Source organism: Ambystoma mexicanum, chromosome 3q (genome assembly GCF_040938575.1).
Source record: "Ambystoma mexicanum isolate Mex_15411 chromosome 3q, UKY_AmexF1_1, whole genome shotgun sequence".
Taxonomy (NCBI): Eukaryota; Metazoa; Chordata; class Amphibia; order Caudata; family Ambystomatidae; genus Ambystoma; species Ambystoma mexicanum.
Genome location: NC_090926.1, coordinates 1001667939 through 1001690361, shown reverse-complemented (window position 1 = coordinate 1001690361; position 22423 = coordinate 1001667939). Strand labels below are relative to the sequence as shown.

At 43.8% G+C, this 22423-nt stretch overlaps 1 protein-coding gene across 3 annotated transcripts in view; it reads right to left on the bottom strand.

The window, feature by feature from the left end:
• Positions 1-22423, bottom strand: part of CEP131 (centrosomal protein 131) — a 1227592-nt gene that overhangs the window by 404923 nt on the left and 800246 nt on the right. For all 3 annotated transcript variants that reach the window (XM_069655164.1, XM_069655163.1, XM_069655162.1), the window contains one exon: positions 17132-17333. In XM_069655164.1, the coding sequence (XP_069511265.1) occupies positions 17132-17333 (202 nt within the window). The remainder of the gene's footprint in view (positions 1-17131; positions 17334-22423) is intronic.

Below are 22423 nucleotides of genomic sequence, written 5' to 3'. Positions count from 1 at the left end.
TCATAAAAATTAGCTAAGGAAGACATTCTCCTCATCACCCTGTCTATGTCCTCAGTGCTCCATTCTCTGGAACTGGGGATGACCACCTCCTGTTGAGGTTCATCTTCTAATCCCACATCGTAAGGAGTGGGATGGGTGAGCCTGGATGTAGTGACAGGGATCTTAGATTTGTCCTTATATGACGACCTGTGTTTGTCCTTGTGTACCTGGGGTGCAGAAGTTGAATGTGTAGGCTTTTTCTGCTGTTTGTCCCCTTTCCCGTGAGTGGAAGAGTGTTTCCCTGATGGTTTGCTTTTTCGGAATCTTTAGACGCCTGGTGTCGAGATTCGGGGGTACTCTCTCTCTCTCTTTTGAGTGCGCATGTCGGGACTCGGAGGCAGACGCTGAACGGGCTGCCAGAGCAGACTTTGGGTGTGCGTCTTCTGACGAACGTACTATTGTTACTTTAGGGAGCGAGGCACTCTTGGAAACTGTGGACGGTTGCCATGTGTCGTGCAGCGATCTCGACCTGGAACGCCCAAAGAACACCGAATCGGTGGACCGCTCTCTTTGTGCCTCTTTCTTCTGTGAACTCGACACGCGTGTCGAGTCTCGGTTGGCCTTAGTGTTCTTAGGTGTAGAAGAAGATTGGGTAGCGCTCGTGTCGCCGGGTGCGTTCCCCATAACTGCCCTGCGGGACAATCCTCTGAGGTCAGGGACTAGCGCTTGGGTGTCTTTCGACACCCCTGTGCCCTCGCCGTCCGAAAGGGTGGTGTCGCTGCCATCACTGAAGGCACCCACCGCTTCCATGGCCTCGAGCTGCCTGGCGTGGTGGGCCCAACGTTTAGTGGAGACGTCCTTGAGTGTTTTAGCTTTAAAAAGCCTACACGCTGTGCAGTTAGCTTAGGGGTGGTCCCTCGGCAAGCAGAGATTACAGGTGGCATGTTTGTCAACCCAAGCGTACTTGCGGTTGTACTTAGGGCAAAAAATTAAATCGAGTACTCTCCATTTGTCACCTTATGGCAGCGTGCTATTGTGTGTAGGAAAATAAAGAGTGTAGAGTATGTTTCCACCCCCCACTCCCCCTACTTGCAGGGCCGAGGCCAGAGGCCTTCCGAGGACCAAAGTCTGTCGTGCAGCTCTCGACGGTTGTTTGTTCTTCGGACCAGCGTCGATCTTCGATGTCTCAACGTGGGAGTGAAAGAACGGGGAAATTAATATTGATTTTTGGCAAAATGGCTTAAAGCCAGGGAACGCCAAGCAATGCTTCTGACAAAAAAACAATCCGAGGGTCCTACACACGTGAGGGATCATGGATACAGTGGACGTCACACTAGGGATAGTATTACTGGCACGCCCTGTGTCGATGCTCATTTTTGAGTTTCGAAAAACAAACTAATACTCTGCAGCTTCTACTAGATGTCGGCATATGCACAGCATGTGATCTAAGCAGATTCCACAAGCCTCATATATATATATATATATGATACATTACTCACCGTAATCGTATTTCTGATGCTTGTATCTGCTTAGATTCACATGCTGTGCACCTTTAGAGACGTGATCTCCTTCTCTGCCTGTAGCTACGGAGACAAACAGCTGATCTGTTTTCCTTAGCGGTCTGGTCTTGTTTACATAGTAGAGGACCGCCCTACGCACATCTAGGGTGTGTAGTTTCACCTCAGCCGAGCTTTGTGGGTCTTGGAAGAAAGTCGGAAGCTCGATGGACTGGTTCACGTGGCATTTGGAAATAAACTTAGGTGAGAACCTAGGGTGTGTGTACGTAAAAGCACTTTTTCTTTATGAACTGTAAAGAATGGATCCTGCACTGACAGAGCCTGAATTTCACTGACCCTTCTTATAGATGTTATTGCTACTAAGAAGGCCATCTTATAAGTCAGGTGTTTGAGACTGCTTTTATGAATGGGTTCAAATGGGGGGCCCATGAGTTTAGATAGCACCACGTTAAGGTCCCATCCTGGTGGTGGGTTTGAAATAGGAGGGTGATGTCGCTCTACTCCTTCCATGAAAGCTTTAACCACTGGTATCTTCCACCACGACACGTTATGGGATGTGGTGTATGCTGACAGCGCTGCCAGGTGTACCTTCAGTGAGTTAAATACCAGTCCTGCATCCAGCAGGTGCAGCATGTATGTGACAATTGTGGAAGGAGTGCAATCAACTGAGTTGACTTGCTTATTCTGGCACCAGATAACGAATCGTTTCCATTTGTCAAAGTAGCAGTGCCTCGTGTTTGGCTTCCTAGATTCTTTTAGGATGTCCATACATCTCTGTGGTAATTTGAGATGTCCGAACTCTATGACCTCAGGAGCCATGCTGCTTGGTTCATTGAGTTGGGTTGAGGATGCACTGTTTGACCTTGGTGCTGGGACAGTAGGTTGTACCAGCCCTAGAGTTTGATGGGTTCGCACACTGCCAGTCTGCGTAGGTGTGGGAACCACGGTTGTCTCACCCACATGGGAGCAACTAGGACGAGCGTCATTGACTCTGTTCATCTTGTTGACCACCTTCCTGATGAGGTGTTGGTGGAAAAGCGTACGCAAACATCCCTGACCAGTTCATCCACAGGGCGTTCCCCTGGGAGTCTGGCTGTGGGAACCTGGATGCAAACCCTGTGCACTGTCTGTTTTTGCTTGTGGCAAATAGGTCTATAGTGGGGAAACCCCACTGAGAGAAGAGATCTACGATTTCTCTGTGTAGACACCATTCGTGTTCCTCTGGGAGGGGATCTCTGCTCAAAGCATCCGCCAGAGAATTGAGATCCCCTGGAACGTGTTGAGATGACAGGAAGATCTTCCGTCTGGGTGCCCATATCCAAATTTTCTGGGCAAGCTTGGACAGATTTGGCGAACGAGTCCTTCCTTGCTTGTTTAGGTAAAACATGGCTGTAGTGCTGTCCGTCCGGATCTGCACTGACAGATTCAGCAGGTAGGGCTAGAACGCTTGAAGCGCTCTGAATACTGCCAGAAGCTCTAGCAGGATGATGTGATTCTTGGCCACCGAGTGAGACCAGAAACCCTGAGCTCTGTGGTGGAGGTGGTGAGCTCCCCACCCTGTCAGGCATGCATCGGTTGTGACTTTCGCCTATATCTCGGGATTGTAAAAGGGTTTCCCCTTGGACAGATTATCTCTTGTTCACCAGTGAAGGCTTTGTACCAGTGTTGGCGAAACGACCACTAGATCATCCCACTGACCACTTGCCTGAGACCACTGTTTCGCCAACCATTCCTGCATGGGACGCATGTGCAGGTGCGCGTGGGGGACCAGGTAAATACATGACGCCATCATGCCCAGCAAACGCATTGCTTTGCGTACCGTTATCTGGCGACCGGCCTAATATTGCGGAATTTGCAGCAGTATATTCCGAATTCTTTCCTCTGATGGAAATGTCAACCCCTCTTGCGTGTCTTGGATAGCTCCTAGGAACTGTTTGGAGGTGCTTGGCACCAGACTTGACTTCTTCTCGTTTATTGAGAAACCTAATTCGAAGAGGAGGTTGATCGTCCTTTGAATGTTTGATCTGCAAATTACTGGGGTCTCCCCTGTGATGAGCCAGTCGTCCAGGTAAGGGTACACCGGGATTGCCTCCCTGCGTAGGTGTGCCTCCGCCACTGCCAGTACCTTGGTGAATACCCTTGGAGCCGAGGCTATCCCGAAGGGCAGTACCTTGAACTGGTAGTGGGACTGTGCACCTTGAAGCGCAAGTACTTTCTGTGCGCTGGGAACATGGAAATATGAAAATAGGCATCTTTCATGTCCAATGTTGCCATGTAAATCCCCCTTTTTTAGGAGGGGGATTACCTCTTGGAGAGTAGTCATGCGAAATTTTTGGGGCTTGACATACTTGTTTGCAGGCCGTAAGTCCAATACTGGACGCATTGTCAAATCTTTTTTTGGCACAAGGAAGTAAGTTGAATAAATACCCTTGTTTACCTGTTGTCCCGGGACGAGTTCTATCGCATCCTTTGCTAGAAGATTGACGATCTCCTCAAGGAGGATCTTCTGGTGGTCCAAAGAATGTATTCTTCTGATGTGATCCCTTCCCAAGCTTGGGTGAAGTTAGAAATGCGTCCCCCTACTGGGGATGCGTGAGAAGGGACCATGAACAGAGCGTCACTGTTTTGGTGGAGGCGTGCCGCCGCCTCTACTGGGGCTGCCTCTACCTTTACCACGTCCTCTCTTATTACCCCTTCCATAACCCTCGGTAGACTGCTGGCTGTTCCATTGTGTACCCTGCCCCTGGGAATAGTTAGACCCTCTCTGAGAATTTTGTCCGTGTGGGTGACGAAAATTGCCATTCCCTCTCTGGTTTTGGGGTTTATTGGTTAGTTGGCCTAGGGATTTGAGTGTCTCATACTCGTCCTTGGAATTTTTCAGCGCGTCCTCGACCGCCTTTCCAAACAATAGGCCCGGCTCCACCGGTTTATCTATCAATGATGCCTGGGTTTCGGCTTTGAACCCAGACTGTCGCAACCAAGCATGCCTTTTGAGAACAGTGCCTTCTGCTATCAATCTGCTGGCGTTATCCGCGGCATCAAAGGTTGCTTTTAATATGCAACCGGACACGGCTCTTCCTTCCGCCGAAACTCGTGCCAATTGGCTTTTTAAGGGTTCTGGTGCGGAATCTATGAGTGCCGCGACATCTTCCCACTGGTGGTAGTTGTAACTCGCCAGCAGGGTAGTGGAGTTGGCAATCCTTGCCTGGTAGGCGGAAGTGGAGGCTACTTTCCTGCCCAAGCCATACATCTTCTTGCTCTCCTTGTCGGGAGGAGCTTCCGACGATGACGAGGGTGTTCCCGCCCTCTTACGGGTGTTTGTCACTACCAGGGAGTCCGGTTTCAGATGCCCTCTTATGTACAGTGGGTCTGTTTGGGCTGCCCTGAAAAGCTTCTCAACTCTGGGGTTTACCACCCTAGTGAGGTAAGGATTAACAAGGCAAGGGTCTATCCTTCTTTGAATAGACTTAAGGATAGGGATGGCCTGGGCAACAGGTCTCCTTTCTCCCACCAACTCCTCGGCAAAGTCCCTCTCTTCCTGAGCACCCTGGGTGTCAATGTGGAAGTGTTCTGCCGCTCTGGACAGCACTTCATTCAAGAGTGGCTGGTTATCGACAGGGGAGTCGGTAACCGGGGGTTCTTTATCTACCGGGGAATCTAGCCTGTATGTTTCTGGGTTGCTGTCCTCCTCCTCTTGGTCTTAGTCATCCCCATAGTAGCCCATCCCAGTTTGTTCTTCCAACATGCCCAAATCTGGATCCTCACAAAAGGATGGATCTCCCTGATATCGAGAATACGGCTGTATACTGAAGGGGTCTGAAGTAGGAGCTTCAACCCGGGACTTCTTACTTGGGGGTATAGGAGCCTGAGGGAGTAGACCCGTCAGGGGTAAAAGAGAGAAAGTGTTCAGGGTTTTTGGCGTAGAAATCTGCCAATGACGACATCCTTGACATGACTATGTCATCACTAGACCATTCTCTTGAACTGGGTGTGATTCTTTCTTGAAGGCCTTTCCCTGTTTTAGCTCGACTAGACCTACTGGTTTGAACAGGGGTCTTTGGGATAACAGAAGACCGAGACTTGTCCATCTGTTTATGTGGGGTAGAATGTTTTTGAGGTGTGGAAGGAGGCTGAGACTGCTTCCTCTGTTGTTTTCCCCTTCCCCGTGGGTGGAAGTGTGTTTACCCTGTTTTTTCGCTCCTTCAGAGCCTTTCGACACCTGGCGCCGAGGTTCGGGGGTAGTGTCCCTATCTCTGGAGTGTGGAGGTTGGGACTCGGGAACCGCCGTTGCGCGGCCTGTTGACGTCGACTCCAGGAGTGCGGTCTGGGGATAGAGGTCGGCTTCGTCTTCTGACGATCGATCCTCCGTTACCTTGGGGAGCGAGGCACTTCTGGCAACAGTGGATGGTTGCCTGGAGTCATGCGGCGATCTAGATCGAGAACGCCCAGTGGACACCGATTCGGACCGTTCCTTATGTGTCTCTTTCCGAGTACTCAACATGCGCGTCGAGTCTCGGTTGGACTTCATGTGTTTTGTGGAAGTGCTGTGGGTAGCGCTTGTGTCGCCGGGGGTCTTCCCAATAGCCGCCCTGCCGGACGACCTTCCGAGGTCGGGGATTTGTGCTTGGCTGTCAATTGACACCACGTTGTCCTCGCCGTCCGAAAGCACGGCGTCGCTGCCATCGCTGAAGGCGCCCTCCGCTGCCATGGCCTCTTGATGCCTGGCGTGGTGGGCCCAACGCTTGATCGAACGGTCCTTGAGTGTTTTCGGTTTGAACCTACTACACGCTCTGCAGTTAGCCTCGTGGTGGTCCCTCGGTAAGCAGAGATTGCACGTGGCGTCTCTGTCAACCCAAGGGTACTTGCGGTTGCACTTGGGGCAAAATTGGAAAGGGGTACCCTCCATACGCACCTTGTGGCAGCGGGCTAATAAGTGTAGGAATATATAAGAATGTACCTATATACCAAAAGAGTGTAGAGTATGTCCACCCCCCACTCTCCCTACTTGCAGGGCCAAGGCCAGAGACCTTACTAGGCCCGGGCCGAGGCCGGAGACCTTCCGAGGCCCATATCCGTCGTGCAGCTCTCGACGGTCGATTCTTTCTCAGTGCCGGCGTCGAGGGTGGATGTTCGGTGCCTCGACGTTGGGGTGGAGAAATGGGGAAATATAACAATATTTTAGCAAAAGTATGGCTAAGGCCAGGGAACTCCGTGGAATGCTTCCGACCAGTATGGCGAAAAAAAACAATCTGAGGGTCCTAGACGCGTGAGGGATCATGGGTACACAGTGGACGTCACATTAGGGATAATATTACCGGCACGCCCTGTGTCGACGCCCATTTTCGAGTTTCGAGAAACAAACTAATACTCTGCAGCTTCCACTAGATGTCGGCCTATGCACAGCATGTGATCTAAGCAGATTCCACAAGCCTCAGAAATATATATATATTCACTGAAAAAAAACTGTTAAAAAGGGACGTTATGGTTACAAGTAAAACCGAAACCCCCTGAAATTCGCCCGTTATGGTAAGCTAAGCAACCATAACTCGCGCCACCACCGTGCACTGCTAAGAATAACACCCATGACATCAAAGATGACATAGCAAATATGATTGATGACATCACTGACATCACATGTGCATTTAATTTTCATAGGAAGTCCCTACAAGGGGTTGTGAATGTAATGTTGGCAAATAAGTGTAGGGGTCATCTGGAGATGTGTGATGAACTACATTACTTGATTATGCAATGTATTGCTCCAAAGAACATTCCATTGCAGTGTTTTTTCTAGAACAGGAACCTACGCATACAGAAACATAGGTATTGGCTGCAGCATACACCATAGAGATGTAATATTTCTAATTTTCCCATTTTGGATAGTAAAACGGTGAATGCTTCTGTATCACACTTTTGCATACTGTGAAACATATAAGTAGGTAATAATGCATCACTTACTACATGCTTGTACTACTACACGCAAAACATTAAGAGACCACAATGTATACAAATATGGGGTGTATACAGGGAGAGTAAAGTAAACAATAGGCAGTATCATGAGCCACTGTGTATAACAAACATGATTATCTTTAAGCATAGAAATGATTGCTGTGTTTCAGGCCTGTTTCTTCCCCTATGTATGTGCATCATAAGATGCAATTGAATTCTAAGGAAAGTACTGCAAGAACATGTGAGAATAGCAACGTCTACAAATGGAATACCTTTTGAATTTAAAGTTTTTGACTGTCATTGAATAAACTCACCTGGCCTAGATATGTCAGTGAACAAAAAAAAGGGGCTAGACGTGATGTCATCAGTGATGTCATCAATCATATTTGTTATGTCATCTTTGATGTCAAGGGTGTTATTCTTAGCAGTGCATGGTGGTGGCGCGAGTTATGGTTGCTTGGCTTACCATAACTGGCGAATTTCAGGGGGTTTTCGGTTTTACTTTTAACCATAATGTCTCTTTAACAAAGTTTTTTCATTGAATTTCATAGATTTTTATTAGTGCAAGTTAACCATAATGGTTACGAACATCTGACTTCATTGCGGACCTTCCGGACAGTCCTGCATGACCATATGCTGGTGCGCAGCATGATGACGTGTCCGAGAACCCGTCCACACTTCACGATAAGATCTGTGCTTCGTGGACAGTTCGGAACTGGATTTTCTACTGATCAAGTAACTTTCAACTTCAAAATTTGCCTTGCACAGCTCCAACACCTATTCCTACTCATCCATTAACAAGCTAGTACACAGTACGTACTTTTAGCAAAACTGCTATTTATCTTAGAATGGAATCAGCTAATGCAATCCCTCCTCCCCAAGAGACGCCAGCACTGCTGTAATTAAGGAGCATGAGAAACACTGCCCTCTACCTTAGAAATAAAACACGCGCAACATTTTCCCATGTCCACCTGCCCCTCCATATTAGTGTTTGGTGCTTCTTCCCTCATTTCTCTCCCCACCTTTCGCTCTCCTGCCAAAAAAAAAAAAAAAAATGCATCCAAAAACAAGAAATTTTCCTTTAGGAACCACCTTTTACAGTTAAAAAATAGAACAAAAAAAAACGTAAGACTCCATCTACTTTATATTTCTCAGTAAAGTACATAGACTCAATAAGATTTTCCGATATTTCAATTAGCATTTTGTGTTATGCTAATGGCGATATTGTGGCGTTTAACCCCTGTTCCAGGGATGGAATGGTGGATACCGACCTAGCAGCCCAGGTTATCAGCCCAAGCGAAGCAAGGGTGGATAATGAGGTCTATGGACCATTATCCCCCCCCATTCCAGCCCCTGTAATAGGGATGAAGGCCATTAGCACCATAGGTTCCCAAAGTGGCAACCTGGGATGCTAAAAAAAGGATATTTCTTCCTACAACGGGACCCTGCGTCTGCGGCATCCCGTTGTAGGAAGGAAAATCTTTTTCCAAGATGGCCACCATAGAAAGGGAGGGCGGGGTTCCGTACAGGGCCCCTCTTTGCTTTCCATGGAAGCCTGTGGAAGGTGAAACGAGAACCCTATGACCATATTACCACAAGCTCATTACCACAAAGCCAGTCCCAGGTGGACATGGCCACTTTAACCCCATGTGTTGTCCCTCGTGGTCATGGCCAGTAGCCGGCATGTCTGGATCATGACCTTATTCCAAGAACCGGACAATCTGGCCACTCCCCATGGCCCCAGTCACGAAAGGTAAATCACTATTTTGTGTACCTACATTATGACACTTGCCAAAAAACAAAATCCATTCAGACTTTACGAAAACATTTATATCTAGAACTATAATCTTTTTGCAAATCTTTGTGTAGATTTGTCAAATGGCACCACCTTTATAAGTCTTTACAATATTTTAGGAGCCCCCACTAATTTTGCCCCCTCTTGACAATATCCCACCAAACTTCGCAAAAACATTTATATCTAGATCTATTATCAGTTTGCCAAAATAAGTGTAGATTCGTCAAATTGCACCTCATTTATAAACCTTTACATTATATTGGAATCCCCCCTTTAATTTTGCCCCCACTTGACAAAATCCAACCAAACTTTGCAAACGCATTCGGAATCAGGACGGGAATACAATTGCAAAATTTCATGCAGTTTCATTGAGTGGTGCCAAAGTTATATGCCATCCAAAAACTGTCCCCAAATATCTGAAATGTCCACGAACTTCTCAGGACTGTTCGCGGACATCCGAACTGTTCGCAGACTTTCGCGGCAAAAACTACCCGTTTTTTTGATTCTTGGAGCCATATCCCATCCCATCCTCATCACCCCTCACATCTCCAGAGATTATTTGATAAATTTGACAAGTGCAATGTTGTGTTTTTTAATCTGTTTTTACCATGATGTCTGGGACATCGGTCGATGTCCGCAAATCCAAAATGATGGGCATTTCCAAAAATCTGACACGCTTCACGCCAACCAATCAGCGAACAAGTTGTGTGTCCGCGGATATGGCGCAAATCTATTGGCCAATCGGTGTCCTGTCCGCGGAGCGAACAGGGAAGTGTGTCCGTGGAGCCGACATGGATATCATTCATTTTTTTGCCTTACGTTTTGGTCGTTTAAATAAAAAACTACTGGATGGATTTACACCAAATTAACAAAAGCACGCTTTCGGGACCAAGCCACCGCGTCTGACGCAAATTTGGTGAAAATCCGTCCAGCGGTTTGGGCTGTAGGCGTGAGCAAAGTTTTTTCCCATTATGTTAGTGGGAAAAAAAGAAATTTCAGGACCCCCCCTATAACTTTGCCCCCCTTCACCAAACCTCACCAAACTTTGCAAAAAAATTCAGGTTGGGCCATATATATTTTTTTTGCCAAGTATGGTGAGGATTTGTCCAGGGGGAGCGAAGATATAAGCCGCGCAAAAAGTGCTATTCCTATGGGATTAGCAATTTAACCATAACTACATGGCCTCTACAGCAGGCCATGTAATACTTAATGTGCTGGTTGTAATGAAATGCAAATGTGATGCTGTTTACAATGAAATAAAATATATAAATTGCTATTTTATGCATACAATGTATAACCGGTTGGAAAATGTTAAATAGTGCTAGTGACATTATTGTAATGTTGTGCAAATATGAAATATATGAATTGCTATTTTATGCATACAATTTATTACCGGTTAGAAAATGTTCAATAGTGCTAGTGACATTATTGTAATGTTGTGCAAATATGATGAAGTCCTGCGCATGGCGGTGAAAGTGCAAAGTCATTTCAAGCAAATGGATTTAAAGTGCACAGCAAGTTTTGTATTATAATATATTGAAATGTACCATAGTTTGATGCGGCTGTTATATTGGGATATAACGTTGTGCCGATATGTTTGAGTGCTGTGCCTGGTTGGGAAGGTACAGACTGATTGGTGTGAATGAGATAAGAATGCAAAATAGAATTTTGAATGGTATGGTGTCAATGTGCAGAGTAACATGGATTTTGATAATGCTATGCAAGTTTATTAACATTGAGGATTTGCAGGTTTATAATTATTGGTGTCATGCTCTATGGATTAGGAGCACCACCATGGACTTTTAGGCACCATGGACTTATAGGAAAATGCGATAGTTGAATTTATGAAATTTAATGCACTCCTAGAACAATTGATATTTGTAATGTGTTGATTTGGTATTGTGAATACGTTGATAAATGCAGCAAATAATATGAAATGTTTTTATAATATTGTATGAGTAGTAACATTGTATGTTCAATAGCGTGAATGAAATATGGCGTGACAAGTAAGGAAATGTTATATTATATGGTGTAATGGGCACATGATAGGAGTTAGGTGGTGAAGCCTGGATGAAGTTATATGATGACATGAGGTGAATGAAATGCAAGGGGTGCGATAGATTGGTGTTATGCAGCCAATAGATGAATACATTAGTGCATATGGGTGTACAAAAATGGTGTTGTGCAACCAATATATGTAATCAAAATCAAATAGTGCATTTGGTTGCACAATTATTCGGATGGATATAGGCACACATTTATTTTGATGGATTTGTGCTATGTAATTAAATAGTGCATATGGGTGCACAATTACATTGAAGGGTTTAAAGTCTGAATTGGAGGTTAGTCCTAGTTGTTGTGTACTTATGGAGAGTGGATATGGATGTATATGAATACATACAGTGTTGGATGAATAGTAAACCCAAGTATATTAGCGGCCCAAATGTGAGATACTATGCAAGGGCGTTACGCGTGTTTCCATAAATTTGGGGTATTTATGGAATGAAATGATTTTTCATATAAAATGATATTGCTGAAAGCATCAACGGATGTATGAGATGAATGATATAGTGTGTGCTGGGTTGTTAGTACATTTATGGAATACAGAATATATTGCATACTGAGAGCACAAAATGTGTTGATGGAATGAGTTGATATTGTACAATGAGTGAACGTTTGTTTTTTCTGGATGAATTTTGTGATGCCCAGATGAAATTATATGATAGGCTGTAAGTACCCGTGCGATGCCCAGATGAATTACATGGATGCCGGATGAATTTTATGATGATATGGTGGAAGTACCCGTTGCGATGCCCGGATTAAGTTTGTGATGTCCGGATGGATTATATGACAATAGGGTGGAAGTACCCGCTGTGATGCCCGGATGAATTTTGTGATGCCCGGATTAAATTATATGATGACAGGGTGTAAGTACCTGTGTGATGCCCGGATGAATCTTGTGATGCCCGGATGAATCCTGCGATACCCGGATGAATGCGAGGTGACATGAAGTAATGTGTGAGCACGGATGAGTTCACGGTATGAAGTTAATAGTTTATCCAATTGGTGCATATAGTATTTGATGAATTAATAACCAAAATAAATGTGAGGCCCAGATGTTATATGAAATGTAAGGGCGTTATCCATGCAATTTAAGGGCGTTATCCATAGAATGTATTATGTAGGTATATGAATGCAAGTGATAGACGTGTAACCGGTTATGAGTCTACATCTGTTTTGAAGTAGAATGCATTCTACTTTGTTTTAAAGATCATCACACTTAGACAGTTTGATCAACTTTCTGTCACAGTGTATTTTCTTTTCTCAAGTGCGGTTTCTATTCAGGCACGTTGTTTTCATGTGTTCTTTTTTTTTGTTTGTATCTTTTCTTTATTTCCTACATGCATGGGGTTTGAGATAATTGGTATGCTGATTGTTAGTAGTGTTTCTTGGGTGATTATGTTTGTGCTGCAGGCATGGCAGGCCTGAGTCTCTGTGTGGCAGATAGAGTGAAAGGTGTATTCGATGAGATGGTTGTTGAGTGTGGTCAGTATGGTTATGTGCTTGCAGGTGGCAGCTGTAAGACCCGGGAGTGGCAGTCCAGGGGTAAGTGGTGGATTAGTTTTTTAGGATGGATGCAAAACGTTAGATACGTGAATGTGGAATACGCTATGAGGGCTGTGAATGTTTGGGCTGTGAATGTTGTTGGTTTGTCTGGTTGGTCTACAGTGTATGTTGATTTTGGTAGTTCAGAAATCTAGTTTGTGAATCGTGTTTGTGCGTGAAATTGAAAGGCGAGAGGATGTGTAGCATCTGCTTGTATTGTGTGCACCAATGCAGGCAATATAATGTTATGAGGTAGCCTGGAATTTTACAGGACCTAAAGGTTCCACGACTGTCAGTTGGGATTCAGGATGGGAGATCTGACAAGAGAGGATGTAAATTAATTATCTCCTGCCCCTTTCTTCCCAACGTGCCCTGTAACTTAATAAAGCAACTTCCTTTTATAGATGCCTGCCTCTAGAGTCGTATCTGCTAAGTGTACCTGTTTCCAGAACCCCCAATACTACATTTACCAAAGCATATCTGGCAACTCTTTGTAACCCTGACTTGATATTTGAGATTGATGTCCTCTGTAATCTCACTCCCTTGCTACGCCTTAACGGCCAGGCTATTATGCAAGTCTATGCAATAAGGACAAGCATAATCGTCGTTGGAACTCGAGGGGCATTCCATGTTGGGGGCATTCTCAATTCCTTAAGCTACCAGTGCAGGAAGACATGTACCCTGTTTAAGTCAACACTGTGTTCCAACATTTCCCAAATGGATAGAAGAAGTGCAGGAAAATCAGGTTCACCTTTGATTTGGGCTGTAAGGGTATTTCCCCATACATAGTGAGGCTCGAAGAAGCTGGTGGGAGTGATACCTTTATTCCACACTTTTTGGGGTGCACTATACCTTGCACCTTGTATTTTTTATAATGCAGGAAGGCTGGAAGACTGCCCCAGAAGCCTCTGCAAATGGACTTTATAAAGGACAGACAATTGCACTCCTAAAGTGTTGTGCTTAATGTGAATGTCTCATTTCAGCCAGCTAGCCTGCCAGGCATTATTTTACAACCTTGCCTCTATTTAAATTCGCTCATGCTGCATTCAAGTGGTTGGTTTACCAATTCACAAAAAAGTTGGAAAAGTGGGCACCACTTTTAAACGCTACAAATGATAATCACTTTCTGGAATATATCAAAACAATTCAGCCAGTTTCTTTGTATTGCACCACAAAGAAAAAAGTCAATATCAACCAATCCCACAGGATCCACCTGCGGTAGAGGCCAGTTCTTGTGATAACAATCAACGCCAAGTGCTGCAAATGACTACATATGCAACTTATTTTGTATAAAATTAGGTTTGATATTAAACAAAAACAGAAGTTCAGTAAAATGTTACGAATTAGAAGAAATAAAGCATGTTTTTTCCAAGAGGACAGATATAAACTTATACATTTTGGATCTTTCATCCGGGAAATATCTAATGTTACAGACTAGCCAACATCTTCATATGGAATACAACCATTTTATGGCAAACTCAGTATGTTGAGAACCAAAAAAGCTCTAAATTACTTGGCTGTGTTACAAGAAAAAAATCCTATTATCTGCATCAGGCGTTCAAAATATTTTGAACGTATGATACAGATAATAGGATTTCAAGTGGTACAAGGCGCTGGTTTGCATAGATGTTTCTGTGTAAGACTGATCTCATTTGTTAGCACTGGACATAACGTAGTTCCCTGTAGCTACCGTTGGCTTAGCTTTGTTGGTGGAACCAGAGTATTGGAATCCAGTCTGAGATTCCTCTAGAGAACTAAGATTGGTAAATTCCCTCTTTGAACGTATTACGAAAAGTGTCACTGACTAAAGCAACAATTACTACATTGAGGCCACTATGGAGAACTTTGAATAACAAAATTCCCCCAAAGTAGCCAAAACCTGGTCATTTAACTGAACATGTGTAACCAGCTCAGGGGTGGACTCATTCAGATTAGTAACTGTTTATTTGCACTACCTCAATCTTATAAAAACCTGTAATAATAGTCCTAACATGTTTTTCTGTACTTTAAATCATTGTATCAATGTGTGCATTGCAGCGGTTGACAATCTGTTTGACGAACTCTTGTGTACGTTGACTGTACTTTACACTGAACTTCCAACTACCTTAGTTTAAGCCTCACTGCTCAGTCTCATCTCATTTATGGTAAACCTTTGGAGGTTCAACAAGTTTGACGTCCTAAAACCCAACACCAGTAGCTGTTCTGAAAACCCCCCAAATACATGTTCCTTTATCATATATAATTACATTGTTAACAAAATAGTTGAAAAAACGGTTGCAGGATACCTCACACCTTAACTGCCCTCTTGCTCAGTGCCGGTCACATTTCATATGAGTGAAACTAGAGTTTAATTGCCTCACAGTGAGAGGAATTTTCCTGCCATCTGAGAACTCTACAGCGGGTTAAGAGTGTTGGGTGGTTGAAAACCCATTAGGCACAAAACCAACCAAATCCTTGAAAACCCAATGAGCGTGTTAGCATTGCAAAGGTTCCTACACCATATCAGGGCTTGCATACGATGATGCATGTGGGTCCGCATACATTAGTAATGCAACGTTTGCTCCGTCACAGCAGGAAGTCAGACATTCTCCAAGTAGACTATGCCCATCTCTCTGTGGCCAATACTCAATCTATATTATGTTGAGTGATCAACCACCAACGTTTCAGTTCCAGTTATTCATATTTTTCTCACTCAACTGCGCTGTTTCTCTGTGCCTAGTACTGGTGACTAGCCGGTTTCTAATCATTCCATTTCACAGGATCAAGTAATCTGCTCGATATTACACAATGCAATGAAGCAGGGAAGAAAACCCTCAGACTTAGTTAATCAGCCAAAATAATGGCCAGCAGACCACATCTCCATACGCGTGAAAATAAAGTTACATTGTAAATATATGTTCCCCTCACTAGGCATTTCCGATAGAGGGCAAGAAGTGCCATTGACATTGAGGCCTAGGTACACCCAAGTTGGCTAAAACCAATAATAAACCAAAGACAGATCTCTTCTGAAACAGATGGAAACCTTCTTATGATTGATAGCCTTGGTCAAGCTTAGCATGGCCATAAGGCAATCCCCAAAGTGCAGGCTCAATATGCTCATTTGGGCCCGTTTTTTTGGGTGAAAGTGGATTTTTTGTGGTCAATGTTGGCCAATTTGAAGAGTTATGCCACTGCACAGAAAGTGCCTTTGACTAGTATTATTCTTTAAAATGCACCATTTGCAACTCATTTTCGATTATGAGAAATATTTTCATTGGTGCCCAAACAAATTTTATGTCCCAGTCCAACAACGGCCTTGGTACAAAAGAAATGTTAAAAATAATGAGAGATGAAGGGACGATCAAGAGAAATATTAGGTAGGGAGGGGGGGGGGAACGTCTGATCGTGTTAAGACAGAGGTCAATCCTACAAGACTGATAATGTGCAGATGACATTTCAAATAGCTCAATGTCCATTTAGTTGGTAATAACAGTACCTGGTAATTGTCTGCAATTTTCGGAAGCCACCACTGTACTATAATAACACTAGTGTTGGTAATATTATAAGAAAACAATTTCCTCATCACAAGAACAGAATATATGTTTCCATCTGAAAACAGCGTTGTCTAATCACTCTTGTTTGAACCTTTACACCAAAGTCTTCTTAACACTTGAATAGTCTCCTTTGGCTTTCCTCGCCTCATTCCCTGGCTGCTCTGATGAGTCTTGTTTCATCTCGGGAACATACCACTGCATCAATTTACCAAATGGAAGATGGACCACAAATAAAATGGCATGGTCATAGGGCCCCAGAAACACACAGAAGCGTATGGCTACCTTGGCAGTTAAGTAACCTCACTGCTGTGCAATCAATTAAAAAGTAAATAGCTGCATTTAACGGATACTTTGGTTGAGTATCCGGAATGAAATATGGAAAATACAATCATATCCATATAGTAAGCAGCACATTAAAACATGTGTTTTAGCCTGTCAAAAGGAGGCAAACATGCATTTCTGACCTAATATTACCTCTGGCTTCAATCACAAATGCTGACAAGTGCCTCTACCTTCAACTTCAAATGCAGGCATAACTTGTCCCCTCCTTCTATTGGTGGACCAGTCTCAACCCAAGTCTGATAAACCCTTTCTTCTCTCATCCTCATAATGGTTTTCCTCAGTGTACATCATAAATTTAGCCATAGATTACCTGTCCACCATCAGTATGCATACCTTGGTTTCCCACCACATGTTGGCATACCATTTCCCCTATGCTTAGCATTTATTCATCTTCACCCGAAATGTAGGCATACCTTTGCTTGGCCAGCTCCCTCTCCCGCTGACTCAGCTCTTCCTTCTCCCGCTCCAAGTTCTCCCGAAGCTCTTCGGTTTGACGCACATATCGCTGGGCAGCTCGCTCATCTGACTGCAAAAGCTCGGCTTCGTGAAGAGCCTTCAGTTTTTTTATCTCTTGTTTGTGTTTGGCTATTAGCTTCTGGATTTCTGGCTCCAATCCTGGGGACAGACAATATCAAAGAAATAAAAGATGATGATGATATATTGAGACAAAGAGCTATCAAGAACATACCCTTCAGAAGATATTTTGTTAAACGCAACATGTTTTAACATTATGTGTGATTCAAGGGAGCTACAGTGCATGCATGATACAGTTTGAAATTCCTGCAGTTCAAGGGGGATTGCTGAGTTTTATTAGCTCGCTTGTAGTACAGAATATTAAATTGCAGATATGTAGAGGATAGATTTACAAAGAATGGACTTTCAGTAGAGATTATTTAAGAAATCACATCTGTGTTCCCAGACATACATGGCCAAAAATGACATTCCAGTCCAGCCTAAGGTGGGCCAGAGGAAAGAAAGGGAATTGCCAAGTGCTCAGGGCAAATTTCCAGACAAAATACAAATTAAAAAAACAGGCTGTCCTGCTGGGGTGAGGGAACGTGGGCATCTGTGAGGAAGAGGCACCGGGTCGAACAGTAAAGTGTAATTGAGCAAGGAGCGGTGGGGGTGACAGGCAAGGAAAAAAAGAAAAAAGGTGGGACCCAGGGCTGATCTTTGGGTGTCCAGGAGAACGCTGGAGGTCACTTGCAGATTCTGTTTGTGTTTCACACCACCTGATGGGCTGAGAACACTACGTTGAGTGCTAATTGCAAAAACGTTACACATTCTAATTTTTGTGTAGCTCAACCGTGTCTGCTTTCAGGGCTGCATATAAGATCTTGAAGTGGTAGTATTTTAGCTGGATGTATGTTTACTACCTATTTAGAAAAATGGCTGGTATACCATTTCACTGTAGGGCCCTGCTACCGTTCATTTCACCAATAAAATCAGATGTCTACATAATATATTAACTGCCTGATTTGTAGAATTATTTGTGCCAAAAACGCAGATTTGCGTGCCTTTCTGCCTGAAAATCCTTGTTTAAGTATGGGGATTTTCGGGCAGAAAAGTGCGCAAATTTGCGTTCTTCACGCAAATAATTCCATGAATCAGGCAGTAAATGTCAAGACCACATTAATCCCATTCTTCATATTTTAATGTGGCTTTTAAGATGGATTTCTAAAATCACCCCCGGCGGCGAGATTTTACGAGGCCATCCTATTTGTGGTAAACAAGGAAGGCACTGAGAGGTTAGCCAAAATCCAATCAAGGTAGCTGAATGAACAGTCAAGACTTAGCCTCAGGAAAAGTGAGAGTGGTCTAGGGCTACAATGCATCCACACAGAACACAACCAACAATACAAGTTAGGTATATGAAATACAACTTAGGTGTATGAAATACAAATATTTATTTGGTATTTCTAAACACACCAAGCACATACACAGCAAGCATAAAAATATCACAGGCAAGTAAAGTAATCAAAAACCATATATCACATATATACATATTCACCTTTATAGATATCTCTTACTAGTAGCCAACAGGTAACTAAATAAATGCAGGAGAAACAGATTAGATAGAATAATCACAAGCCAGTTCCCTCTGTTTTAGAAAGTCCAGCCCCTCGATGTAAGGGGCCTTGTGCCCAAAAGTCACAAATTCCACTAGGGTTTTCTCTAGGGACGGTATTTCAGAATTGATGCAGTGGGGGTGATTTAAACGCTCCTTAAAGCAATGTAAGTATTTACTTCAAATATGCGGAGTCCCACTCTACCCTGTTATAAAGGTAGGTCTTAGGACAGGATCCATGAACCAGTTTTGACGACCTTAGGCAAGGCCAGAGGGAGTTTAAGGACAAGGGCTGTTCACCCAATATTACCCTATGGGAGGACTCTGGGGTGAGATGCAGTATTTGTCTTCCTTAAAGAAGGAAATATCAGGAATACCAGAAGATGTAATGGCTTGCTGTCAGAAATAGTTGGCTTGCTGTCAGAAATAGTTAGCTTGGAGAATAAAAAGCTATCTGAATGTGGGTGAAAACAATCACAACAAGTTATGCAGTAAGAAAATCCTTTTTAAAGTCATGAAAGCTCCTATGACCTCCAGGGGAATAATAAATACAAGTCTTTAAATATTAATTTAGATTCTGAAAACCATAATTACCCTGTAATGCTCCTTTGGGGAACATAATTAAGGAAATAAATTAATTTGGTAATATTTCCATGAGAAAAGATGATTTGCCCAAAGTACTGGGACAAAGAAGAGGGCTGCAGAGGCACGAAACTGCAAGTGAGCACCCCAACCGTTCAGCAATGCATCCATGAACACTCAGGTCTGAGACCAAGGAGGCCAGAAGGGTTACACCTACAAAAGACTGTCGCGGTCTGCCCACCAGGACAGGTCGTTGACCACTGATACGGACACCCTGAAGAGATCGGAGAGAGAGCTGGGGTACTGAGACCACTGTTTGCACCTAGCGCAGACTAGCTGTACTTTGGCTGGCCACTTACTCCCTTGTCAGGTCCAGACATAGTCCATACTCTATTATCTGGATGTTTCATTCTGCATGTTGACCGTACTGCTAAACACCCAGGTGGGGCAGTTGCTCTCATTTTTAGAAGTTATCATAAATGTGTAGTCCACCCTGGTGAAATTATCGGTAATTCCATATTTTACAGTACATTTACTGATTGTTTATCGTCCTAGTTTATCTGTATTAGAAAAAGCTTTTTTTCCCTATTATGTTTACCCTGGCACCGTCACATATTTTATGTGTTTTAGGGGATTTTCATTTCTGGGCTGATGCCAAGGATTACAGGTTAGTTTCCTCCATTTTCTCCTGCTTGGATAGCCTATCTTTGTCTCAGTTATCCAACCAACACATATTAAATGGCATACACTGGATCTTGTGTTTGTCTCTTCGCAGCTCTGTTATATCTCTGCCACTCAGGAGTTAGTTTGGAAATATCATCATTCAATTCCTTTTAGATAATCATTACCTACTTCGGCTGCGAGGGTAGTGCCTCAACACACTCCAAGCAGAAACTGGAATCGAGTTGATTCTTCTGTGCTGCCCAGCTAGTTAGCGCAAAATATCAGTCCCTGGCTGCTGGCTCCTTAACCCAGCCACTGCGGTTATGATGTGCGACAGCCTGTTCTGAGGCTGCTGATGCCTTGGCGCCACTTAAGTTGGCCAGGAAGTTTGGTCTGCCTTCAGGTCCCTGGTTTACACCAGAACTGCATGCCATTGAGCTAGAGTGCGTAAGGTTGAAATCAAGTGGCTTGATTTGAAGCACCTGAAAAAAATCACCAGACCTATGCTACCAGAAGGATTGAACAAAATCATGACCAATACTAAAGATGACGATTCCTGCGAACATATCATACTGACATACAATCTAGAAATTAATAAATTACTCGACCTCCAAGCCCCCCTAAAAAAAAAAAAAGTGAGGCTCAACACAAATCACCAACAATGGTTCAATGCTGAAACTATTGAACTCAAAAAAGAAAAACGGAACCTCGAACGGAAATGGCTAAAGGAACCCACAGAAACAAACAAAACAAAATGGAAGAATGCCGACCGCAGCCAATTCAACCGGAAAGTTATTCCAGATTCTCAAGTCTATAGACAAACCCAAGGCACTCGCCTCATCCTTCCTGCCTACAGAATCAGACTGAGAAAGTCCAAACGGCCTTTCAAAATAAAATCGTCAAAGCCCGAGAGACTATTCTTAATTGCCAAACAAATTGTCCGCCAATAAAGAACAAATTTACTGAGAAGACGACTGAATTAGAAAACTCGAGATTTCAATTCAGGCCCATTACACTCGAAGAAATGCAGAACACGCTCTCAAGCATGAGATGCACTTCATGCTCAGAGAACGTACTATCACCCAAATTAATCCTAGAAAACCCAGACATCTTTGCCCCATTCTTCAGACGAATGGTAAATGCCTCATTTAAGGAGCAAACTGTACCTACCTTAATCAAAACAGTCACAGTCACTCCCCTGCCAAAAAAAACAGAACTCGACCAACTGGACCCCGCAAACTTGAGACCAATGACAAATTGCAACTTTCTGCTGAAAATACTAGACAAAGTAGCCACGGAACAACTCCAAAGCAACGTGGACGAGAATAACCTACTACACCCCCAACAATCCGGCTTCAGGACAGGTCATAGCACAGAATCGGCTCTTTTAGATCTTCAGACCGAGATGCTAGGCATTCTGGACAAGGGTAAAGCAGGGTTACTGATCCTATTGGACCTCTCGGCAGCCTTCGATCTGCTTGATCATAAAAGGCTCCAAGAGGCCCTAGAACTGTCATGAAATTGTTCACCAGGGGCAACGAAATGGATATCCTCATTCCTCCAAGACAGGCAATCCAGGGTTGTCTGGGGAAACGAGGCTTCCAACACTAAATCTGTGAACTGCTGAGTACCACAGGGTGCTAGCTTCTCTCCGCTACTGTTTAACTTGTACATGCAATGCCTTTGCACCATGTTGTCCCAAATGGGAATATTCTTTACAAACTTCGCTGACGATACCCAGCTGGTCTTCGACCTCTGCGGGGATTACAAACAAGACAGCGAGAAATTATCAACTATATACAAATTCATCGAAAGCTGGATGAAGGACAATTGGATGTGCCTCAATGGCACAAAGACCGAGCTAATGATTTTTGGTTCACCACACGCCAGAAAACAACTAAACCCCTCTTACTCCTCATTCAACATCAAAAACACTCCCATCCCAATATCTGAAAAAGTAAAGACACTGAGTTTACTTGCAAGCCTCATTAGGTGCCGAGGCTCACACAGCCTATCTAAAAAGAAATTGTCAGTACCACCAGAGGCTCTTAAAAAAAAAAAAAAAAAATCAGACCCCTGCTCAACCAGAAGAACAGCACTACTATAGCCAGGCCAACTATACTATCAAGACTTGACTATGGCGACTCCCTGCTCCTTGGAGCTAGCAGTAAATGTTTGAAGCAATGCCAGGTTATTAAAAATAACGCTATTAGAACAATCACAGGCAGGTCAAGAAGAGACCATATCACTGGTGATAGAAAAGAGCTACATTGGCTGGCCATGCAAGAGAGAATCACATTTAAATCCCTAACCATAGTCCATCGATGCCTATATGGGAAGTCCCAGAATACCTTAAGAAACAGTTTAAATGGCATACATCCACCAGATGCTT